Source organism: Nematolebias whitei, chromosome 20 (genome assembly GCF_014905685.2).
Source record: "Nematolebias whitei isolate Nwh7 chromosome 20, NemWhi1, whole genome shotgun sequence".
Taxonomy (NCBI): domain Eukaryota; kingdom Metazoa; phylum Chordata; class Actinopteri; order Cyprinodontiformes; family Rivulidae; genus Nematolebias; species Nematolebias whitei.
In genome coordinates, this window is record NC_056517.1 from 26,948,521 (window position 1) to 26,974,679 (window position 26,159).

Here is a 26,159-nt window from a genome sequence, read left to right on the forward strand (position 1 = left end):
AGTTTTGCACATGAGCTTATTACCTGCATCTCCTGCTGGTCAAACATACGCAGCCACTCAAGGTTGACCACATTGGCGAGACCTTGTCTGAAGGCTAGACAGTGAGGCCTGATGTGCTTGTTCAGTCTGTAGTCAGCCACTAAGTGAATGTAAGCTATCCGATTTGCCGTCGTCACAGGAATATCTTTGCCTCCTGGCTTCAGTTCAACAACCTGGATAAAAAAAAAAAAGGACAAAAATAATTTTTATAGAGCTTTAAAATTTGCTTTTGCAGTTTGATAATGTGATCATAAGATAAATTGCGCCGCATACTTTACTATATATGCAAGTGCCAGAAGACTAACAAAAGTTTCAGTAGTTAAATTAAGCCAGGTGATTTCAATCAGATAAAAGCAATTAAAATGTTTTCTCAACAATGTTCTTATGATTAAATGTAAGAAACTAAAGGTGAGTGTGTGTGGCTCAGTGTTTTAGTGTTACTAAATATAGCCTCACTGGGCATATGGTCCACTATCATTTGGCCCAAGTTTCTTTTTTCATTAGCTTTAGAGCATTTATAACTTGATATGATGTGCTCATCTCTGCTCATAAAGTCGGGTATAAGATTTCATCAACAAAAGAACAAAACATCACGGTCATCATTTCCCAGTGCACGTTTTCTGTATTTGGCGTACGATTTTAATGTTTTGACAAACTGGTGACTAACTTTTAAAACTGGGATATAGTAACTTTAAGATTTTGCTCTTGCTTTATTTATTCTTAAATAAAAAACAAATACAGATCTTAAATAACCTCTAAAACTTGGAGGGCTACAAAACCGAATCTATCAGCTCAAACTACAACAGCTGCAGCAAGCATAAAATCCTTACAAAATTCAACTGATAAGCTTCACAAAACCATTTAGTACAACGATACCGACTTCAGACTGCACTGTAATGTCAGGTGTGAGGTATTGTGTTTATTCTCAGAAACAGCCTCACATTCAGGAAACCATTTTCTGCCTTTTTCTCCTTCACAGTGGATCCTGATTATGTGCTAATGTAAGAGAATTACTGTGGTTATCTTGCTTGCTTTGGCTATCTTGCAAGGGCAAATGCAGGGCAGACTGCTCCCGGGTGTGTGCCTAATCTTTCACAAATTGTTTTCCCTATCGTGTTTGCGATGCCCTATTTGCAATCATGAGGGCCAACGTTGCAACTCTGCCGTTTCAGGTGTTGTTTGAGAAGAGTTAAGATGCGTTAAAGCCCTGAGCAAACAGGAGCTCTGTGTGCAGGTCTGAGCGCCAATGACTCAGAGCGGTGGTGGTAGGTCGTCTCTTCAGCCTTGAGCTTTGGAGTGAAAAAAGGGAGGGGGGTATGCTTGAAAACTGTTGACTGCTCATGTCAGGCGTGTTGAGAGATAATTTGTGGGAGGAAAGGCAGGTGGAATGGTCAACAGAGCCGCCGAGTCCCCTGCACAGCAGCGTGGCTTAGTGACAGAGATGACGTGCTTTATCTCTAGCGGAGTTGAAAAGTGGTGCATCAGGAGAGGAAATGAATTATTAACACCGCAAAGAGCAACCAAACAGGACGATGGATAGACAGATCCTGTGGTGCCAAGACCAGAAACAGAAGTGAAAAATAAATAAACAATTCAGCCCAGTCACCTGAGCTTCTCCCAGATCGTTGTTGACCACAGTGAAGTTGAGGCCGAGCTCTTCCACGTCACCCTCATAGCTTTTGAGGAAGAGAAGGTTGCGATACATCTCTGGGTCCAAAGACGCCAGGTGGTGGATGTCCACATCTGCGCTGGTTCCCAGAAGTTTGGATAAGAAAAAACTGGCAAAAGGTAGCTCCACTAACATGTTCTCGTACAGCGCCTGTAGATAAAAGTGGACGTTAGCCAGGAGAAAGCTGAAAAAATAAACAGGTAGAATAATTTAACTTTGCAATTCCCCATTTCAAACATCACTAAACCCATAATGTTCAGCACCACAGTATCACTAAACAAAACAACTAAATAGGGAATAGTCTGCAAAGAGTATCAAGAGTAATGGTAATGAAAATATGTAAAAATAAATTATAAGATATAAAACAACCAGGGATGCACGATATTATCGCCATGGTATCGGGCGATATTAGCGATAAAGTTAAATACTGGACATCGGCCATTCCATCAAAATAACTCACCGATATAAAATGTGCTTTTTAAAAAAAAAATATATATATTTACATAGTGTTACATCATTTTCAGTCCCATTTTTGGCATCTGCGTTTGGTAGAAGGCCAAATTGGCAAACACCATGCAGAATAATGTAGTATTTTAATTCCACAGCAGAGAAAGTTATGTAGTCTCTGTATGTAGGTCTAGGGAAAAATATCGGTACTGATATTGGTTATCGGCCAAATAAGTTTTAACGTATCGGCATATCGAATATCGGCCAAAAATCCAATATCGTGCAGCCCTAAAAACAACATTATGTTGGTTCAAATCAAAAGATCAAGCATTATGTCAGTAAATGTAACCACATCAGAGTGACAGAGCTAAAAACACAAAGCACAGTCAATCTAAAGCATGCAGCCTATTCCTTCTTTACTCGACTCAAACTTTATAAATGCCGATTCTCACCTTGACCTTTAATGCAATTAAGAACCACAGCTGGGCAGGTGACTCATAAAACCCTAAGCTAATGTACTTGAATAGTCCAAAAAAGAGCCTATTGGAGACATTAATATATACAGGTCTTTATAAATGATAGTGCTAAAAACCCTGACCGCATCAGCTAAATGGATTATAAATCTAAAGGATTTCCATTATGCATGCATCTTAAACACACACACATGCATAAATCACAGCTATTTTCTAAACACAGGTTAATTGCACAACTTCAAACATTGTCTATTTTTTATGCAAAATAATCCACTTAGCATTACTCTTGTGGCCGGTGTTCATTTTAGACCATATGCGCTGCGTGGCCCCTTGAAACCTATCAATAACACTTGTGCCGGGAAGAGGCAGCAATAAGTATATGGAAAAAACTTGTAGCCTTATTTTTTTCAGTGCCACTTGCCTAATTTATGAGTGTTTATTGCCAGAAATTGTGCCAAAATGACTTGGCTTGGAAAGAATTAATTGTTATGGCCCAGGCCTTTTAATATAAGTGAGTGCAGTGGCAACGCAATTAAAGCAGATCGCGGCACCATCAGGTGGAATAAATGCCAGCAGCACTGCAGGTGCATTCTGTTAGCTGCCAAATAAATTCCTTAATTTACAACATTAAGAATCAATAAAATTATAATGCCTTCCAAACGCATCTCTATCAATCAGAGGTGCGACACTCTTGCACCTCTAAGGAGAGATCACTGAGAGGAGGCTGATGGTGAAGGAGGATGAAAGCTTTTTTCCCTCCAGTTTACAAAGTGCGAAGGCTGTTGCTAATGAGGCTGCAGGTTTTGTGCTAATGAGATGAATGGACCCCTAAAAACAATCTTTTACAAACGGTATTACATACATGTGAAATGAGAGAGAATGCTGACAAACAATATGATTAAGATATCTTTTTAATCTTTAGGATGAAGCCACAAATGCAAAGCAATCCCTTTTCATGTTTCCCCATTTGTGGCTTAAATCTTAGCTTGTCAGCAGGGTGGACAAGCGAGGAAGAGGGATGATGACTGGCCTCTATTCTGATGTCCAATCCCATTTCAGTGAGTACTCCAGACAAGCTTCTCCTGGCTGTAATACATCACCTCCACAACAATGGCACGCCTCGGACATTAATTAACAATATTAATCTCCTGTGTCCTTTGAGCTGCAGCGTGCACCGTGCACACTGCAGCAGTGGTGATGCAATCCCGATCCATATAAACGGCTGCCTTTTATCCAGGCTATAACGGCACTAAACAAATATCAATACGCCTCTCAAATGGCCACTCAAACGTCCATTTTTATGGAGAAGGAAGAACTTAAGGTAGGGTTAATTGAAAGTCAAATTCTAATTAATTTCCCTTAGCCTAATTGCCTGTACCATTAGCTATGGAGAGCATCACAGAAGCAGGAATGGGCATATTGTAGCAGCTAATTGAGCACTTCTCACTTGCACAGAATACAGAGGAGAAGAAAAGCAAACAGGAAAAGAAGGTGTATCGTTCTGAAGTTTACCAGACTCTGTGGAGCTGTGCAAGAGAGGAGCCCCGGTTACTCCTGACTGTAAAACAGATCAAAATGCTATTACGACAAGCTTTGAACGCTTATTTATGTCTTGTCTTTGTGGGCCTGCTGATTTAATGCCAGCCAAATGCAGTCACTTCAGAAACAAGGGGTAGGAATCATCCACTAATGGAAGTCCTAATTGAGAGGCGACCCGCTTGTCATGAGGTAATTCTTCTCCAGGATGAGATGATATCCCCTGACTGGGGAAGGCATCTTGATAAACAATCACCACCACATGCATTAAGGATGATTTAGAAACATTAGGCTCTAATAAATAGTGCTATCAATGAAACGAAGGGGCAGATAAACAATTCCATCTACCTATCACAATAAGAGCCCAAAAGCTTTTTTTTAAGCCTCCAAAATGAGTTACAAATTAACGAGAACTCCTTTAAAAAATGTGAGCTTCTAAAGCAAATAGGACACTTTTTATCAACATAATAATTACTTTTATGCATTTGATGCTTCTGTAATTGCACGTCATACTTCTTTAGGTTTTAATTTTAAAGGCTCACCTTTCCAAGGATCCTGCCCAGGAAGTAGTAGTGTCTTGTGAAGGAGTCGCCCACAAGCATCTCTGCAGCGGGGTTGGGATACAACAAACCCTCGTTGGTCGTCTTGAAGAAGCCCTGGTTGGGATTGAAGCACGACTTGAGGAGCTCGTTGAGGAACTCGCGAAAGATGCCACCACCGTCGATGCCTGCCTCGTCCAGACCATGAGCATTGAGAAGATGGACTCGGATCTTTTTCTTAAGGTCCGGCTCTAATTCAAAGACGCACGCAGGACATGAGGACAAATTAATCAAAAATTCAATATCCAATATTGCTCATAATCACAATAGCACTTAGTTTCATTCTGTAAGGATTTTTGGATATTTTACAATAATTTCATAACTTTTAGTAATGATATTAATTAAGTCAACATGAAAGCTTATATTTCTAGTTTATGATGGTTATAAACATAATTATCCCCTAAAATGGATATAATCTGCAAACAATTTCATATTTGAATGACAAAGCAGCTGCTTTTAACCAAATAAAGTTAATTACTTTATTATTGCAAGTGATGAAACTCACATGTTTAGGATGTGCATGTTTTCAAAAAACAGAAGAGGAAAAGTATATTTTGTTTTTGCTGTTTGGATATTTGTGGGTTATTTTATTTCAGAGTGAAATTAAAAAAAAAAGTGTTTAGTTCCTTTTTAATATATTTTGCTTGCTTATTGTGCTTGTAAGAACTAATGTAAATTTATATATAATTTTTTTTAAAGCTGAGATTCAAAATTATGAAAAGCACCATTTTATATGCCAATTGTTGTGATTTGTTTTAAATCGCAGGACATTCACTTGAATTAGATAATCTGGTTTACAAGGGAGACCTAAAGTTATTTAAAATCATCTAAAAATCGGCATTTTAACAGACAAATTAAATTGTATAAAACAGTTTCTATTTATTACCTAATTACCTAATTAACAATACATTGGTATAAACATTGTAAATTCACCTGTTCTTGAAAAGTTTCCTTACATAATAGATGCTAAATCTACCACCTACTTAAAAACAACAAATGAAGATTATTAACTAAAATATTTTTTGTGAACACAACAATTGTCAAAACGGAAAAGTAAATTTGTTAGTGTGAGTATTTTCCCCAACAAACACAATTTGCACAAAAGTGATTTCTTGACCTGCAGAATATTCAATGCATGTCATCTTTCAGAATAATAAATGTTCAGTGGTAAATCAAGGCAGCTATAACTTATAGACACATAAATGATATAGATCACGTCTTCAGCTCAGGTCTCCTGTTACTCTTTTTAATCAGATTGCCCTTCACCCAAGTACCCTTTCAAATTCAAACACAAAAGAGGTGACTTAAAATAATTGATTCTGTTTTTATGCGATCCATTACAATAATCAGAATCACAATTATGCTTTACTGAAATTCAATAGTCTGCACGAGGAGAAAAGTAGCCTTCAGCTTTAATGCAAACTGGAACCTTGCTCTTCATAACTGCGGTTTTATAGAGTATAATACGTTTGAGTAATATTTACTGCACCGTGCTGCTTTCTAGACAATACAGGCTGATTTCACAAACATAACTCAACATACAACTCTTGTTGAAATTACAGCGATGCCAGTGTTACCGTTTTCTGGAGAGAGTTTATCGTAGGCGTCTTCATAGATGTAGTTTCTTCGGATGGTGACATTGATGCCATCAGGGAACGGCCCGTCCCCTTGCACATCTTGTTTGTCAACGAGGATTAACCTCTGGAAGATCTAAAGGGTGAATGTGAACCCAATGACAGTCATAAATGAATCTTTATGCTTAAAAAAAATGTCATCTTGCACAGAATGACAACAGAGCGTCAAATTAGATACATCATTAACGCATTAAAGAGTAATATAACAACTCACCCATAAAATACGCCTCCAAGCTACTGATAAATTCATACTAATTTACCCCTTTAGCGCATAAGCAAAGCATGTATTTGATGAACCTTTAATCCCCCCTTGAAATGCATAATTATGGTACACTTTTTGTCAAAGCTGTGTGTGGATCCGCAAGGCAATACCTTCACTCGCTCCTCGAAGGGAACGACAAACGGGAGCTCTGTGAGGATGGCCAGATGTCTCTCTTCAGACACGGACATCTGTGGAGGCTCTGATCCCACTGCAGAAACAAACACAGCATGTACGTGATCTTACTGAAGACAGGAAAACTCCTTCTATTGTATTAATTAAAACATTTACAAGAAGTTGCCAAATATTTTTTACAATATAGTTTTTGTATCCCATCAGCTGATATTTATGACTATTACATGTTTAAATACAAATGATGACTTTTGTTTTGTTTATCAGTTGCTGTCTCTTGACTTGATATACTCCTGAACTGATAAACTTTTAAAACAACAAAGACACTCATACCAAAGATGTCCTTCTCAGAAAGTTTTACTGGGCTTTAATTCTGCACAGAGATTGAAACTTCTGCTAGTATTATTGTTTGTTTTTATACTTTTGCTGTGTATTGGGCATAAGGTGTGTAGAAACCAATAAAAGCATATGGTTGTGAGGCAATTTGACTTTTGTTTTAGATCATAACAGCAGTATAACAAAAATGAAAATCCTGCGTTGTTCTCTGTTGAACCACAATCTGTCTTCAATTTTCACAAAAACATTTCGTGTTGCATTCAATGGCAACAGAAAAGTTTTGTCAAGCTAGGAATACAAATCTGTGAAGTTTGATTTAGTTTATATCTGATTTCATGAGACTTTTTTGCTTTTGTGCTTAGTGTAGTTTCAACCCAACATTAGCATCTTGGCAATGACAGCTTCTAAAATGTTAAACGCCTCAAAATGTCCAACTTCTCTTGTTCTTAATGCTTTTATTTTTTTTTAAGGCTGGCAAAATGTTTTTCATTCTCTAGAATTGAATTTAACAATTTTTAGCAAAAGACTCAATTTCAATTTCAGAAGCACACACACACACAAAAACAAAAAACTTTCCAACATCAGCTGCATTTTTATAAACACTCGTCTTACATCATCACCATTCTTCACTGTTAAGAACTGTGATTGACTTATTTCACGGTTTACAGACCGACCATTAACGGCATATCCGTCCAACAGCCTTTTAATAACACTCTTAATTAACTCATCTGCGAGCTGCCTATCCACTTACTTAGATTTATCCAAGAGGCTAATGTTTGCTTAAACCCAAGGTTTGGACCATTTAGCCTCCCAAAGTCACAATCACTTTCCTGTTCTTCACTTTTTTCCATTCAACTGCAGCTCAATTATTCTGCTCAATTAGTCAACCTGATCTGCATTTTCCCATCAGGTTTCCATCTTTGAGGAGAAATATGGCCTTGGAGTGGTCAATACACGTCTCATTTATCAGCCGCGGGCTTGTCCATTTAAGGAAATGAGAAAAGGCCGGACAAACACATAGACCAGATGTGGTTGAGTTCATCAGGTACTCTCCCACTAATTGAATTTATCTCACACAGCCCCTGAGCAGCATTAGGGAGATCATACACATTGTTATCAGTCTGTTTTCACACTTTACGTCACAAACATGTTAATGGCTGAAAGTGAGCCTGCATGCATTAGTGTTTTTATCTTAGTGTGCCTAATTGGTCCTGCTGAAAACTGAGGTCATTTACTTTAGACTGGAATTTAGAATGCACGTTTAGATTTGGTTATTATTGTTTTTTTATATAAATCTTTGAGTAACAGACTTACAGGATACAAATGTGCTACTTTTTGCTCAATTAATATGAAACATTTTAAGCAATAAAAAATGTACGATTCGACAAGTTTTATTTTTTTAAGCAATCGAGACAGGTTGCAGTACCATCAAGAGTTGACTGAAGAGGCCCAATGTGACCCCTCCTCCGTGTTCTCCATGCATGCCTTGCTGATGGTACATACAGCTGGGGGACCTGGACAGAAAAGAGGCAAGTAAATGAAGTGACTGACGCTCTTCATGAAGGAATACAAATGTTTTAGGATGAGAAATTTTAAAAACATTTCCCAAAAATACTAAAATAATTCTTTACAAAAAAAAAAAAAAAAAAAAAAAATAAAAAAAAAAAAAAATAAATATATATATATATATATATATATATATATATATAAACACAAGACAATTATATTTTAAAATGACTAACAGCCTTGTGAATGTAGTTCGAGTTGTAAATTCACTTACAATAAAAATTCTAACCAAAAAAAAAAAATCAAAGTAAAGGTAAAAAAATGAATAGTTGAAGACCTTATCAGCTCGAATGTTGACCTCCTCGGAGAGCCAGTGTCCTGCAGGGCAGAAGGGTCGTCTGATGTCACGAGCTTTCACCATCTTCACCAAGTTAGTGATGACCTAGGTTGTAGATCAAACACATGCAGGTGTGCACATATCACGTCAACACATCAACAACATATATGTGGCAACATATTTAACTCTAACAATAGATTCCAATTCAACACACAAACATCAAATTTAAGTGACACTTATTAGTTGAAAACAAGACACTGACAAATGTGAAGGCTTTCAAACAGGATGGCGGGGGGCAGGGGGGTGGGGGTGGCATCTACTTGAGATTTCAGCCATTAATGCACCATTTATGGGGAATATAAAAGAAAAACGATCCGTGCCATCCTTCAACATCCAACCCTGTTAATTACCAGTGAAGTCTGCTGACATCAGCCATTGAACAGAAGGTGCTAAAATCTCCCAATTACCTGGGCTGCAAGTGCAAGAGCAGCCACCGCACGTCTTACAGGATGTTCAGAGTAAATTTTAGTTTTGACGTAATGCGTTCATATTGTAACCTACAGGTATTTCATTCATTTCAGGAAAACGTTCTGATTTTTGACATTTTATTTTAAAGTGATAGTTTAGCTTTCTGCACTCGCTCTCGGGCAAGGCGGATGCCTTTTCTCTCCCTCTCCTGTTCTCCTCCTGCTTTTTTGCTCTGTGTCTACGTATTGGAGCTTCTATTACACATCTTCCGAATTTAACGAAAACTACTGTCATGGATCTGGTCAGCTGGACTTTCAACACAATGGACAAAATCTTTTTAGCAAAGTGACAGGGTCCTGGAGAGCCCTCATGCCCCGCTGAGATCCACGCGGTAGGATATGTCAGGGATCCGTGGGGAGTTTGGGAGCTGATGTGTCTTTCCGTTTTGTCTCAGGAGGACGCCAAAGACATTTATATAATTGGATTCATGATAGCAGTGTTTCTGCTTTCTGGCATCGGTGGATATCTATGTTATCGGCTCTTAAGGAAGACGGCAGTTTAGGACATGGAAAAACTGCTGAATGTGTGTGAAAGTTTGGGTCGTGCTTCAAGTACTCAAAATCAGCTGATTTACGAGCTAAACCGTATGATGGAAGCAATTTGTGAGAATCGCAGACCACCTGTGGCTTCTGGGACTCGCCAGCATGTTGGAGATGACCTTGGAGGAGCCTCGTAGGCATGGACCAGTGGAATGTCCACTAAACTGGCCATTTTGGATCTTGAAAGTACCAACAGGACTCAAAGCTGACAAGAAAAAAAACAGTCTGCCTGAAAAAAATCTATAATTGTGGCTTATCTGAATCAGCCTCCCCCGGTTGGCCTCAAAAACAGGCCGGCTTGTCAAATTTCTCCTGGGATATATGTAAAATAAGGAAAAGCTTTGTCTATCGCAAACACCCCCCAGAACTTCAGTGAAGGCTTATCAGAACTGTGCCAGTTGACCAACATCTTATCAGGACTATGGTCTATCTGGAAGTGCTTCATGGACAAATCTCACCATCTTGTCATCAAATGCACATGTAACGTGTTCATAATGTGCTTACTGGCAGAGTTTTTGATGTCTTAAATTGTGTCCTGACAGGACAAGGTGTGGAGACATTTTTTTGTAATGCCATTATCCTATCCTCATGGCTTTTTCCCCTTTTCTATCTAAAAAGTATTCTGAAAAAGAATAAGAGGCCGTGCTCCAGTAGCAGCAGCAACGTGCACGCCATCCATCTTTCAGATGACTGTACGAACATAATTTCACTGTATTTCAGTAAAATGATAATAAAGCTTATTCTGATTAAAACTTTGACCTTGGGCTCTGTGAATCAATCAACCTTTATTTATACAGGAAAGCAATATGAACAATTAATAGCAGGTGTAGGTTGTTGCTGAAAACTAGAGACTTCTACAACTGTACAAGGCAAAACTGATGATGATGAAAAGGCTTAGTAAAGTATATGCATGAACCGCTGTCAGGGTACACATAAACCAACAAGAGATGCAGGAGATTTGCCAAAAAAGTTTTCCCAAATTATTTACAAAAAACTCAAAAATACCTTCAGTTCTGGGCTCATAAAAGAGATCTACATAAACATTTCACTAAAGTACCAACGAAGGAAACTAAATCACTAACTGATTCAGTGACTGCGACATAAAGGGACATTTATTTAGTGGCTAATCAGGCGAATCTGACAAAGTTGGGGGGGAAAGTAACAGAAATTAAATAGAGTAAATTACAAAAAGTGTTAGCAACAAAACAAAACTGATCAAAGTAGTGCTAAATAGTAACCTATGAAAAAGCATATGTCAAATGTACCTAATGGAAAACATACGAATGAAACTATGTTTAACTTTTCCCTCTACTGACATGCAACATGGTACATCCCAGTTAGACCATGATCTCTAGATCTGCAGCTGGGCTCTTTACAGTGAGTGGCAGGACAACTCGTGCACCATCTCCAAAACAAATGGCAACTCAAAGAAACAAAAATGAAATCATTGCAAACGACAAAATTTAAACTGCAGCAAATTTTGACAAGGAAGTTAACTAAATGTGGGCACTCCAAGTAGTGAACAACCATTTCCAAAGTTACTAAAGTGTGGAAACAAATGCTCAGTTCTTTAAATTAAATTAAAACTTGTGCACATTTCTAATCAAGTAACAAAACACTACTGGAAAATATATAAAAATTATTACAGACACTTTTGTTTACTGTGTGGTCACAGTTGACACAACCACAGATTTTTTTAATGTATTGGTTGTTTTAAAAAGGCCACTATACACTTTGGTCTTGACTCCCACCAGACTAGCCATTAGCTCATCAATTCAGTCAGAATCAAACTACTTCTCCGAACTACGGTAAGAATGATCAAACACTAATTTACAAAATGTAAGATATCTGTCGTAAATCTATTCAAAGAACTCCCTTCACAGCAGAACTGTCTCTAACTATTTTTCTAAGCAATATGCACGAGAAAATATGTAAATGAATTATTCAAAGTTACTATCAAACTGATTACTGCCGAGCTCTGGCTAATAAACAGTGTGTCAGCAGAACCGAAAGCTTTTAAAATCTGCACCTAAATGCCAGTAAAAAGTCAGTAAATGGGACAAAAACTGGGAGAGTCAAGTTTCTGTGACAAATGTTTAGACAGATCTGATCCCAATAGGCTGCCTTGTTGCTATGGCAAGTTACAGTTCAGATACACATGAATAATGTCACAAATGTCATTGATGTGAATAAAGTTACAGCCAGTCCATTTCCATATAATACCCCAGCTGGATTATTTCAGTCCAAATGTTCTTCTCCAAGACATGTCATTTTCATAAAGTGACAATCAATCACAGCCAATCACCAGGAGGCACCCAGAGTGCGCAATAATGGCAAGTGCAAAATGCTGTAAAATGTATGTGGAGATGGGTTTGGAGCAGACCTACTCTCTGACCCTGGGAATGAATAAGCATTCCTTAATTAGCCCATCGGGTTAAGTGCAAACCTTAATGGGCCTTTCCCAAACTCCAGCGTGACACCGTTCTCCAAACATGGCCAAGAAGAAAGTTCCATTAGCAATATTAATACAAGCTTAGTTGATCATTTTCATTCAATTAACTTCTTTCAATTAAATAGATAGCTCGACAATGGAGGTGATAAAAGATGGAGAGGGACGGCTGATGACACGAACCAAACATTAACGTGTTAGGGGTCAGCGACGTTAAACCAACTGTAAATTCCACTGTTCAATTTGGAAAATGCATTTTCCCTGCTCTTCACTTCTTTAATGGGTCGTTTTAGCTGACAAGAAGCCTTTGAGCAGATCTTTTATGAAAACTCCCCACGTGCTCACAACGTCTTACAGGTAGCTGGTGTTCGCTTCTTAAATCCATTTAAAAGACGAGCACAAAAACAACGTTGTTCCCCCATTTTCTGGTTTTGTTTGTTTGTTTTGCCAACACCCACAAGTCAACAGAGCTTTTGAAACTATAAACACAAACTGCAAGGTCAACTGGGTCAATCACTGGCAAAAAATAAAATAATCTGAGGGAATTTTGCTTTAATTTGAATGTTAATAAGTTTATTCAGTCAATGATATTTCATCATTTATCAGATGAACTAAAGAAAAATTAACATAAAAATGAAAGAAAAACAAATAAAGACCTCTCAGCTGTAATGCACGGGCAGCATTGCTCATCTTACCTTGAAGAGCTGCACCCAGCGTTTCTGCTCGGCCTGGATCCGCTGTTGAACCTCAGAGTTGGTCTTGACACCAACGCTGCGGAAAGCAGCCATGTACTCCTCTCTGTGCTCTGCTTTAGTCTCGGGGTAAGCCAGCTTGATGATTCCCAGACATGCATCTCTCAGGCAGCGAGACAAATTCACCAGCTCTGATAGTGTGAAGGGCATCATGGACGACTGCATTTGACCTGTTCAGAGGAAGAACATGTTCAGTTTTATAACACACACAGGCATCTACATGAAAATATTTGTGACTGCTGAAAATATTGAACAAAGAACATTCATTCTGCTATGAGCACATAATGAGGATGTCGATGTTAGTAGCTAATTACAGTAAACTGTATACCGTATTTTCCGCTGTAGCACCGGCCCTATAAGTCGCATCAGTCCAAATATGTTTACAAACGTGGAAAATTCCATAAATATGTCACTTCGCCGTATACGTCGCATCTATTATGTGTCACCGCTGACGACCTGGAAATGTGGCTCGGTGTTTTGCCAAAAATCAATTGGCTGCCAAATGACGACCGCAGGAGCATGAACAGGAGGACTTTAACAAGAATTTAACCAGAATAACACTTAAAGACAATTATGTGTTTGCTTGAAATTATAGTAAAAGTGTGTCTCTATATAACGTTTGCTTAATAAATGCTCTTTGATGGTTAAATCAGCTGCATTTCTAAACCCGATTCGCAGAAGCGGGCACGCACAAAGGGACGAGCCTCTGTGTATTTATTTGAAATTTAACAAGATAAACACCTAAAATATTTATTTGTTTGCTCGAAATTATAGTAAAAGTGTGTCTCAGTCTACCCTTTGCTGAATAAATGCACTTTGACGGTCAAATCAGCTGCATTTTCACCAGACGACGGTGGCAGGCTAAGGCAAGCCGAATGTGTCATTAATAGCCACTTTTACCTATTACATGATACAATGGCATACCTTACTACTCAACTGAAAATGGTAGTGTTCAATTTTTTTCAGCCAGAATGAATGAAAACGGTCATATCTCAGCCAAAAATTGGTTTATAAATATAGGGGGAAAAAAATCCATAAATAAATTGCTTCGACATACAAGTCGCAGGGCACGCAAATTATGCAAAAAACTGCGACTTATAAGGCGAAAAATAAAGTACCTGCAAATTCAAGTTTAATAAATGAATAAGTCCAATACCTTCCATTTCATGGCCAAAAAATTCACTGTCATGCACCGAAATAAGAGAGTGACTGAAGAGAGAGCTAAAGAGATAGAAAAGGGGAATTATGCGGTTTGAGTCTTCAAATGACATAGGAGACCCTCGTGAGATCAGCTGCAGCAGAGGCACCATGGAGCTGAGGAGGCAAACATAAGAACATTTAAAAAACATGTTAAGAAACAATGTCTGCAGTCACAAACATGATGAATGCTACAACGGATGTGTACAAGTGTCAAAGTTGTAAAATAACTCACCCAGTAATCATTTTAGTTTTCATGGATGTTATCAGGTACCAGAGATGCCTCAGGAAACGTGCGTTGAAAGCTAAACTGTACAGAAGCCTGCAGGCGAAAAGACACATAAAACTGAAGTATTTGTTTTGATTAAACGTTCTTCAACGAGCATCGAGACAAAATGCATCACAGCTATTTCAAATGGCACAGCCAGTGCGAAAAGCAATAAAATTACTCTCAGCCAAACTGTCTGCAATGTTGAGATTGTTAACTTTGCCCGGTTTACTAGAGGACACACACAAAAAAAAAGAATGAAAGGAGGGAGGGGGATGAACAACACTGTAAACCAACATTTCTCTTATAGAATTTTCTTGGCCTTTTTATCCTGTTACACTTTGTGAGGACCAAAGGGAGATTAAATGAGCCATTAAGCTTTATTTAGGCGAGGCACCTTCCATTAGTAAACTAGTTGTTGGCGAGGGTGCCCATAAACAGCTCCCATGGCTTCCTGCAGGAGCCCCATTTAACTTAATGGTCAGGGAGCCAAGACAATGAAGGAGGAGGGGCACCCTGGTCCTTGCTTTGACCCCTGGCCACTAGTATGCTTCCACACTCACAGCGAATTACGTGATAACACTGAGAAGCACCCGCATACCTCCCTATAGTCACACTCAGTGGATTGTGGCACCAAGGTGTGAAGCTTCTTTGTGTTCAGATGTGTGTGCATTTGTGAATACTTTTAAATTGCGTGGCTTTTTACACCACGGGTAAACACAGGTGACAATAATGTGGTAAGTAAGCTAAAAAGCTAAATAAGGGTGCCCCTGCTTATAAAAGTGTCTTGTCTGTGAGTGACAGCTCTGACAGCTGTAAGGATCCATGCCTTTGATACAGCAGCAACATGTAATCACATTAGAGGAGAAGAGTAAAGTTCAACAGATGAAACACATCAAGAGTTAAGAATCCTACCATCCAATATACTAAAATTACATTTAAAAAAAATCCCCAAATGAAAATGAACATTAGGGACGGACTGTCAGGCAAAACTCAGTAAGGCTTGAAAAATGGTCCGTGTCGAGCTCAGACCATCTGTCAGTACAACAAGGCTCAGAAAAGAAGCACAGAGTAGCGCTGGGGGCTCATAACAAGTCATGCGGGTGTGTGATTGAAATGAGAAACAAAGCACTAAATGCCAGCTGACATGCTGATTTACAGCCAGAGAGAACCCATACTCCCATTTCAATCATGGAATGAATCACTAATAAACAAAGTCAAGACATCAGAAAGAATTGTGTGTATGTGTGTGAAAAAAAAAAAAAAGTGTCTTGATAAATGATGCCTGAATCATTTCATTCTGCTGTGATGAAAGAACCTCGGATCAGCAGAGAAAAACAACAACTGGGGTCAGATTTGATACCACAAAGTACCGTATGAGCTAGTTTTTGCCTCAATGCAAATTAGTTTCACCAACTTAAATTAACACGGTTATTTTATGACGACACAAAAATCACAGCAACCATGCAAAAGTAAATGTAGATCACTTCAATTAGCAGCAACCCGTTAGCAGCGGAGTGTCGCACTGTGTGAACCCTAACTATCAAAGTAAAATTACACCAAATATCTAACTCTGACAATTTAAGTAACACTCTACATAACAAAACAACACTTAGCGGAATTAGTGAAATTCACTTGAAAATCTCTGAGCTGTGAAAAAAGCAGGTAGAGAACAACTTAATCAGACATTTTACATATTTATTAAAAAAAAGAGCAGTGTGCTGGGCTGACTGCACAACCTCTCCTTTTCTTTACTGTAAGAGCAGTAAATCAAGACCAGGATGCAATTTGCTCCCCTTAGCCTCTTGTAAAACTATCCCGTCCACTCTTGCGGTAATTAATCTTTCTCAGTGAGCTAATTATTTTGTACAGATATCCAATAATGATGGAAGACGAAGGGCAGGATTTATGATAAAAGTGGAGAAGAGAGGAAGCTGTAAAAATAGATGGGTAGGATAGATGCCGAAATTCTTTAAAATTTTGCGAAACTGCATCATTTTTGGAAGAAAATTAAACATGCTTGATTTAATCTGTAATAATGGATCTTGGTCAGCTATAACTTTAAAATATATTTATTAAAATACAACAGCTCACCTGATACTAATCCTATGTTCCTGTTTTACACTTCAAAGACACAGTCATCTGACAGCTACTGGCTTCACTAATAATTAACTCAAGCAGGTTCACCATCCATGAAGCCCAATCGAGCTCACTTCCTGTTTGTCAATGCACCATCCAGCCCCCCACACCCTCCTTGACATCCCAGCTCTAATGTAATCAACCAAAAAAAAAAAAGGAGCTAATTTCCCTCATCCAGAACCGACAGCTTCCGTGACATCCCTGCGTCTTCAGCCGGTTGTAAATGCCAGTGGGTGCGGACCAATGATAACGGCCTGCCTACCATTATTTACATCACTGCTTGCAGCGCAGAAACACAAAGACACAGTTTCCTCCTCAATCAGGTAAGTGTGTAAACAAGCTGATGGGATGCAAGGTTGATCTTGATAAGTAGAAAATGTTACGATATTTAAAAAAAAAAAAAAGTATTATTTAATGCCTGCTTCACTATAAAATTCACATTTAACTGACCAATGATTCATCTGAATTATAAAAGATTATAAAGAATTATGTACGGCTCTGCAATAAGTCCTTCAAAGTAGGGATGCACCGATCCACTTTTTTTTTTACTTTCGATCCAATCCCGATACCTAAATCTAAATATCGGCCGATACCGATCCAGTTCCGATATCATGATCATCATTGATTTTATATGAGGCTGTAATAATCTCCTCTCAAGTACAATTTGTACAAATAATGCATGTATGTCCAAAAAGGCAACTTGAGGTAAGTTTTATTAATGTTGGATAAGTTTTAAAGTTAGAATTAAATTCTGCTAACACAAAACATGTTTCTTTTTATTCCTAGTTTTAAAGTGGATATTAAAGTGATTAATTTAAGTGATTGTTTAAAGTTGTTTTATATTTTTTTAAATAAGGGGCAGATATAAGAATTATTTTTCTTCTTTCTGCACTCTTTTCATTCAATGTTTTCTTTTTGATGATTTTTTAAAAATTGTTTATTTTAAATGAATGAATAAATGAATTAAATTAAATAAAATGTTAAATGGCTTCAAACATCTGCTAAGTTCATGGCATAAACCAACAGGCAAGTTCCTGTTTTTAGTATTTTACATCACTTTATAATGTAGCTGTTTTTGTTTTTATTATAATTTTCAAATCATGTTTTTTATGATTGTCTACTGATAAATATCTCCTGGAGGGTAAACTATATCTTGGCTGCAAGTATCAAGCTGAGAAATCCTTCGTTTTCTACAACTGATAGTGGTTGGTCATGAATTATGATGAAGTTTAGCAACTTCTCTGTAAACATTTGAGCTCCGTGGTTTCAGCGATGTCTTCTTCTTGTTCAATGTGAAGCAAGCAGCCTGATTTGGGGCAGCCGCGCTCAGTCTGTCCCCCCTCGGAGACGGGCAGACTGAGCGGGGCAGATTGGACGCAGCTGGCCGGTGTCGAGTCGCTTGGTTTGGGTTGAGCAAAGGGCAGCGCCCCGCTGAAGCCACGGAGCTCGAATGTCCATCGTAAAACTAACTTTACCGCAGTTTAATGTGGCGCTATGGCTCTGCAGACATTGCAGGATGCTGTCTTGTTTTGTGGTGTTTGTAGTGTAAAATACTTCATGTTTAGATTAAAAGTTTGTTAGCTGTTAGCCACAGTGCTGCTAACTCAGTCATCACATTGTAGCTGGCTGCAAACTATGAACTGGATTTCCTGAATGTGAGGCGGGTTTTATTACTCTGGGTTCATGAGACACGCCGACGTTCAGGAAATCCATTCCATAGTTTGAAGCCAACGTGCATCATGGATCGGAAATATCGGCAGGTGGATCGGAAAAATCTGATACGTAAATTATGCTGGTATCGGAGGCCGATACGATACTGGATTGCATCGGCCCCATCCCTACTTTAAAGTGTTTTCAGTGTTTTAGGCTCTCCCCACCCCCCACAAAAAAAAACAAAAAAAACTCTCACACTTGTTTTGTGTGTTTGTACCTGACTTTTGGCACCATTAGACGATGTTGCACCATAAGAATGTGACAAATGGACGCCATCATGGTGAAAACCTCCTCACTGGCCGAGTCCCTCCACACCAGGTTCAGTAGGGCGTTGGTTTGTTGTTTCATGTCCAGCTTGCGAATGCATTCCTCTGTTATCTGCTGCACAGAAATCCGGCTGTCATCCTGACAAAAATACAAGAAAACATGGTTAGAAGGACCAGGATAAGTCGATATGATATGGATGGATGTATGTGTGTGTGTGTGTTTGTTTTTTTTAATTAAAGTGATAAGTTGAGGGTTTACTGAAAATAGGGTGAACAACATAGTGTACTGCATCAAAAAGTTAAAAAAAAAAAAAAATCTAAACAGGGAGCATTATGATGACATGGTCAGTATCTTGCTCAGGGTGTCCCAACAATAAACATTTGTCAGATTACTTATGATTTTGTGAGCAATGGAGTCATCATATTTTACTCAATGTACACAACAAACACAAAAGCAACTTCAACCAAAGCAGCAGCTTCATATTTCACGTTACATAGTAATTATACCCCTTCTGTGCTGTGGAAGTTTATTTGTTTATCCGTGCATTATCAGAAATCTTTTAAAAAAATCAAATTTATACAGTAACAATAGATTGTTTTCTTTGCCTCAGGCATTTGTAATTTCATACAAACTACATTAATTGTGGGGATTTGGGAGTTAAAAGAACAAGTAAGGTTTTAGTTTATCCAAATTTTATATTGTTGAGTCACACATTCCAAGCTTAGATAAAAAGATTTTGTCAAAAGCTTATTATACTTTAATATAAAAAGTAGATTTTTTTTTTACTGGGTACATGCTCTACTTGTGATGAAGGGAATGTCAAAATTATATTTTAGAGTCTGATGACATAAAAAAAACACTAGCTAGAGGAAATGAGAAACTCAACAGCAGCCAAATAAATCATAAATAAGACAAATTTATTTAATGTAAATGTATTGTTTGCATAATGAGTTGATGTTTGTGTACCTGCATTGGCAAAGAGTGGAGGTCAGCATCATCATCATCCTCAGAGTCGCTGTTCACCTCGGGCTTGTTGGTATTTTCTGACACAGGCAGCAGCGGCAGCAGCGTCTGCAGAGCTTGAAGGTACAGCAGGTGACCTTCCTCTGAAAGTGAGCCTGATAACATACATCCACCATTACTGCACAGTGCACGTGACTCCACCTTTCTCTCTGTGAAGTGCTCATGTTAAGACAGAGTAGAAAGATAGGATGTACAGTTCACAGCTCCTAACTGTGGCACTTACTTAAACAATTTTCCCCTGCAGAAAGGACAAAGTAAAAGAGCCATGGTGCCTGGCTCTGTGCTGCTGAAGAAGAGTTAATTGTGGCCTGAAGGGAATTCAGGAAGGCCTCCAATGGAAATGAGAGACAGCGGTCTGACAGTGCCGGGATAAAAAAGTGAAATATCTGCTCGGTAAACGGTGCAGAGATGAACTCCTCGGTAAAAGCTGCAAACACAAACTGCCTAGCAAACAACAAACAAAACAGTTGTCAATGCACTGTTTAAAAACATTAACAAATTCAGATGAAAATACTGTTTGTTAGCTGAATAGCTTTAAAACTGTCCTGTTGAGGTTTTTGTTCGTTTGTTTTTGTTGGTGCACGAGTCTGCCAATATTGTCTCTGCAAACAGAGCTGCTTTGTGTAGCCCAGTCCCCCATGGGTGGCCACGAGGCATAATTAACTGTTAGATCACCGTGTAAAAAAAAAAAAGCTTCTCCCACTGAACATTTCTTTAAAAAAGAAAGTCTTCCTGTCGTTTGTGATCAAGAATGTCTCAACCTGAAAGCAAACAGTCTGATTTTCTGCACTGCAGCAAACAGGCACGTCTGGGGGACTTTTATGGCGTATTGACAATAGTCCTTGAAGCAATTACCCGTATTTTCCAGCATATAAGTCTCAGTTTTTTTGCATAGATTTGTCAGTCCTGGGACTTATACATGTTTTTTTTTCCATATTCATAACACAATTTTTGTCTGACGCTTTAAATTTTTAAGAACTGCAACAGCGAGTCCTCGCATGCGCGCTCACTTGACGCAGCAGGTGGAGGAACGCTGGAGAGCTAGTGGCTCCGACCGTGATGGATGGATGAATGGATGGATGGTGCCGCACAGCCCAAGGCCAAATGAAGCCGTTTTAACCATTAAATAAACGCATAATAAACGCTACGGGGCAGCAGTGACACATAATAAATGCGACTTATACGCCGAAGCGACATATATGTTTTTTTTACTGATGCGACTTATATGCTGGAAAATACGGTACTGCTTCACCAATGACTAAAAATTAGAAAAAAAAAAAAAAAAGGGCTGCAGTTTGTCTGATAAGTTAATTAGATGATTTAAAAGAATTCACTGGAGACAAAGACATTTGGTGTTTGAAAGTGCCAGTACACACTTTTCTTCAGTAGACAGTAGGGGTTCTGAAAACATGGGTCGCTTTTGAGACAAATCCACAAATACATCAAATAAATTAGTAAGTCTGTATTTTTAACCCTTTTAAAAGGAACTTTAAAAAAGTATTAGACTATTTAAGAATAAAATTGGATAAAATTTCAAATAAGCTCTAATTGGGGAGGTAAGCATTTAGATTTGTACTTCATTTTTTTCCAAAATAATCAACCTGTTCCCCCACCCCTCTAAACAAATCGTTCTTTAAAAGTTATTTTCAGTCTTGGTGTACCTTGCGCCCGTTGTGCAGGAGGAGTAGGTAAAGTGCAGAGGTTTGAAGATGTGTGCCAACAGCGTGCTTGCCAGAGGAATAGATGGAGTGTCACTGTACTCCAGACTGCAGGGGAGTCTGTGATTTACAAGAATATATAGCGACCTGTAGTATCCTGATGAGAGGCCAAAAAGATAAATTAGTATTTACAATGGAAAGTCAGTTGTATTGAACAGAATGCAACAATGCAGAAGGACACGTTTGAGATTGTGTAAAATAAAATACTAATTGTGATCGCATCAATTGATGAGCCAAGTCTGACAAATATTTTGACAAGCAACACCCCTGATTTTTATATATTTAGCTATTGAAGGCCCATCCCTGTTTGCGGCTAATAATAGGCCTTTATTTGCACACAATCCAAAGACTTTTCTTCTAAAACATTAGCAGAATGTTTAGCCATTAAAATAGTTACATCTTCATTTATTGTAGAAACAGTAAATTAAACCTCATTTATCAAAGCAACAACATAATTATTTAAATTTATTTTCGTTCCCAACAACTAAACTAAGAAAGTGACATCAACTGTTCGCTTACCTTTCTGAACCATATAGTGCAAAATCTGCTCGAGTAAAGAAGCTACATAGTTAGCGTCTGGAATAATAGGAAGATAGGTTTTCTCTGTCGAAAAAACTTCTAGCATGCGCATGGGAACTGCAACATTTAAACTTTCATCAGTGCAGTTTTGCAGGAGCCTGGGAAGAGACAAGTGAGGTAATGTCAGCATAATCTTCTTTAAATAATAATCCTACCAAATTCCTGTGTGTTTAAGTTAATATGCAGTTATGGAACCATACCTGCAACAGAAGCCCAAGATTCTTTTGATCTGAAACATACATGTTTGCTTCTGTGGGCCGACTAACAACTTCACAAACTGACTATTGTGCTTTACCAGATTCTGGCATAGCCATACCTTCAGAAAAAAAAAGAAGGAATTACACATTCAGCTACAGATTATAATAGCATCTATAAAACAGTGTTTGAACTGAAAAACATCAAAGTAATTTTGCACTCACCAATCTATGTGCATCCATGTTTTGTCGGTAAAAAAATATAAGTCGTCTTGATATGAGGCAGAGGGTGGCACTATCCATGACACGCTGAGCCCCCCCTGCCTGTGACTGGCTCATACTCTCATCAAACCTAGCCCTCTGAATGGCATACTGTTGAGTTAAAAAGGTCCAAAACAAATCAATATGAGCAGACTAATATGTTAATATTATCATAAACGATTTTTAATGCAACAACAAATGAATCAGTAGTAAGAATGTCTTCAACTATTCTGGGCAAAGTAAGATGCCCTCTTTATGTGTATTATTAAAATTAATTCTGTCAAGCGGCATTCTGCTTTTGTTGTATAGTGGATCAGGTACACCTGGTCATAAATGGATATGTACACATGCATACCTTCTGATGTTAACCCATAATTCAGTTCAAGAGTATAATACACAAACAGTAAATTAATTATTATAACAATACATAAATAATTGCAACGTTGGTTTAATTCTGAATGGCCAGAGTAACAAATTTACATCATTAATAAAAGTACTGTAAACAACACAAAAAAACAAGAGGAAATAGTTTATGCCTTCAATAGTTTTCAAAAGCAGAATATTGCTATAGAAAATATGTTGTATCAGAGGATGCTTAATTGCTCAGAAAATATAGACAAAAATAAAAACTAACTAAAATCATATATGAACTTGTTTATCTTTCATTCCAGTAGTATAAGTAACCTGGTTGTTCCCAGTATAAATGTTTTTGTTGGGCCAACAACAATAAAATTAGTCAAAGCATCCACTCATCCATGAGCAGAGATTTTAAGCCCTCCCTCTCTCCAGCTACATTTCTCAGCTCATCTCAAGGGATGAGCAAGGGGAAGGTGCTCTAAAGACATCCTGGTGACCGTTTGTACAGAGTCCTAAGTCTTCTTCTTGTGAGCCATGCCCAAAACCCTTCTCCTGGTAGACAACTTGACAAGATGCTCTAACTATTTCAACTAAAGCCGCTGTGCCATTGATAAGTTTGACTCCACTCTGCTCTCATCCTATCGGTTCTTCTCAGGTGCAGGTGATTTGGCACTGTGACTTGTTTACCCACTTTTTAGGCGGTACTGTCAAGGCAAATTTGGCAGTATTGGAACAGGTCATTGTTCGAGCCGCTCTACCTGTTGTGGTCCTTAATCTCCCTATAATCAGACTTCAATTTCTTCAGCTTGTCCTGGCACCGTTTATAAGTGCGGCTGCAGCCATGCTGCGCCATCATCTCCGATATCTCTCTGTAAATCCTCTAATTTCTTGTGGTGTCATCCGTCAACACGATCAGAGAGGAAGTGGAGGTTCGAATATGGTTTTCAGTTTTGCTGGTCATCCAGTGATGCAGCTTTACTGGCCAATCAATGACTGGTGTCTGCTTGTGTAAAATCGGCACCTCGGAGCAGTCCGCTTGGAACCTTAAATAAGATGGTCCCATAAACCTGGCTGAGTGGGTATGGGTACAGACAGTGGGCAGGCCCTTAACTGGTGCGGTATAGTGCAGAACCATTAAGAGTTGAGACAATGGCAATTTCTACTCTGAGCTGCTCTAAAGTGACTGAGACCCCCACTCTGTCTGTATGGGCAGAAACCGATGCAGACGTACCTGTTGTTTCAAGTTCTGGTAGCCACGAATGTAGGACTGGATGATGACAGCATTCTTCAGTCGTTTTCTTTCATCCTAAACCATTACAGAGCACATTTTAGAAATGAAAAAAAAGAAACTTGACATAACTGAAACTAAAGTATACCAATATCTTAATGTTTTGAAACACACCAGACAGAACTAAATTGAATACACAACTGTTATAATAGGAAAATGGCTAATAGATCAGTAAAAATAGCCCTAACTTTTTTTAAAGTAAGCCACAACTTATAAAATGTGCCACCAACACTACTGTCAACTGAAATAAAATCACTTGGCAAAACCCCATTTTATTCTAGTTGTACAAAATTAGTACCACAGTCGTTTTATATATTTTTGAAACAAAATGCATTTACTTACAGAAAGCTATAATGATTTCAAATTATAATTATTTTGTTTAGGAGGAACCTCATCAATATTCTTCATAAAATTACAGCTTTATGGGAATAATACCTCTCTTTTTCGTCTTTCTTCTTGAGTGCGATGTAACAAAGATGCCTTTTCCTCCTAAAAAGCAACACATAAAACTATTATATGACAAACGCTGTAAGAAAATATATTTTATGGTGCCTGCATGGATAGTTGTGAGCGGCTGTGGCTGAGTGGTTAGAGCAATGGTCCTCCAATGCAAGAGTTGGGGGTTTGAATCCAGCAGCAGTCACATGCCTAAGTGTCCCTGAGCAAAACCCTGAACCCTTCATTGCCTCTGATGTGTGTCCCATTGGTGTACGAATGTGATAAAGCACTGATTAGTCTCTTTAGAATGATCTGTTCAATTAGCTTTGTAGAGATCTAGTAGAGTGCTGTATGAATGGGTAAATGAGGACACAGATTGTAGTGTAAAGCGCTTTGAGTGTCTTGATAAGATAGAAAGGCGCTATATAAGTACAGTCCATTTACCATAGTTGAAGAATTAGGCTGGTCATTAGCAACAATAATGATCTGATGAAGCTTACCTTTTTACTTGCCCCTCCTAGTGAGACCTTGGGTCTTGTTTTGAAATCTCCCTCGAAGCTGAACATGATTAGATTTTTCCCATTGATTGATTCAGAAGTTTTCACCAATTTCTAAACAGAAAACGAAACAACACTGCAGTAAAAGTAAAACCTCAAGCTATGCCTAAAAGAAACAAACATAGCCTGACAAACCGTGACTTGATACCAACTTTAAAACATCATCTGCTTATTAAATGCGTAAACATTACATGATTACTTTTAAATGACGGGGACACTGGGAACGTAAGGTGTTAAATAACTACTCAGACTAAGATATTTTTGCTGAATGTCTCAGTTTTGGTTGCAACAATAGTTAGCATGACTCAGCAGCTGTCAGGGCTATATGGGGGGTATTTATACTTTCAAAAGCCTGATAACAAAGAATAAACTAAAATACTGAACAAATAATTAAAAAAATAAGTAACACGGATTTATATATGGATATGTAGTCGCAATTTTCCTTACGTTAGCACTGCAGCTAACTAGCTACCGGCTAAGGAGTCACACAAGCTAACTATTCCCTTTTTCAAATCATACGTCTTGACATAATTTATTTTAAAAGACACACCCTTGAAAATCATACACCCGTGAACTGTTTACCTTTGACTTTTGAACGAAGAAGTCAAACAGAAATACTGACACTTATAAGGTTCTTGAGGTAAACCCAAACGTCAAGTCGTCTTTTGCTCCTCTGGAAATCATCAACACAACGCTGAACAGTAAACTACATCCGGTTCCTGCTCATGCCTGCTTGCTGATTGGACAAAGTTTATGTCAATCACACGTTTGACCCGCCTTTCGCCCACAGCCATTAAAAAGCTTCTTTATGTTTGCACTGTACTAAACTTAAAAATAAAATACTTTGTGAGGACATATTATTCGATTCAATTCAATTCAGTTTATTTATATAGCGCCAAGTCACCACATAAGTTATTTCAGGGCA

General features: G+C 38.3%; 1 protein-coding gene across 1 annotated transcript in view; it reads right to left on the minus strand.

Annotated features, from left to right (window-relative positions):
• The window catches only part of ube3c (ubiquitin protein ligase E3C), a 30,497-nt gene extending 4,555 nt beyond the window's left edge, over positions 1-25,942 (minus strand). Inside the window, exons 1-21 of the mRNA XM_037694304.1 lie at positions 25,817-25,942; positions 25,178-25,288; positions 24,675-24,728; positions 24,183-24,257; positions 22,559-22,705; positions 22,340-22,455; positions 22,080-22,237; positions 21,504-21,657; positions 20,066-20,286; positions 19,786-19,937; positions 18,770-18,957; positions 14,668-14,754; positions 14,392-14,549; positions 13,179-13,405; positions 8,968-9,072; positions 8,551-8,638; positions 6,770-6,867; positions 6,341-6,473; positions 4,707-4,954; positions 1,646-1,858; positions 24-212 (exon numbers count right to left, since the gene is read on the minus strand). Coding sequence (XP_037550232.1) covers positions 24-212; positions 1,646-1,858; positions 4,707-4,954; positions 6,341-6,473; positions 6,770-6,867; positions 8,551-8,638; positions 8,968-9,072; positions 13,179-13,405; positions 14,392-14,549; positions 14,668-14,754; positions 18,770-18,957; positions 19,786-19,937; positions 20,066-20,286; positions 21,504-21,657; positions 22,080-22,237; positions 22,340-22,455; positions 22,559-22,705; positions 24,183-24,257; positions 24,675-24,728; positions 25,178-25,243 — 2,877 coding nt within the window. The 5' untranslated portion in view covers positions 25,244-25,288; positions 25,817-25,942. The remainder of the gene's footprint in view (positions 1-23; positions 213-1,645; positions 1,859-4,706; positions 4,955-6,340; positions 6,474-6,769; positions 6,868-8,550; positions 8,639-8,967; positions 9,073-13,178; positions 13,406-14,391; positions 14,550-14,667; positions 14,755-18,769; positions 18,958-19,785; positions 19,938-20,065; positions 20,287-21,503; positions 21,658-22,079; positions 22,238-22,339; positions 22,456-22,558; positions 22,706-24,182; positions 24,258-24,674; positions 24,729-25,177; positions 25,289-25,816) is intronic.
• Between the last annotated feature and the right edge of the window lie 217 nt (positions 25,943-26,159).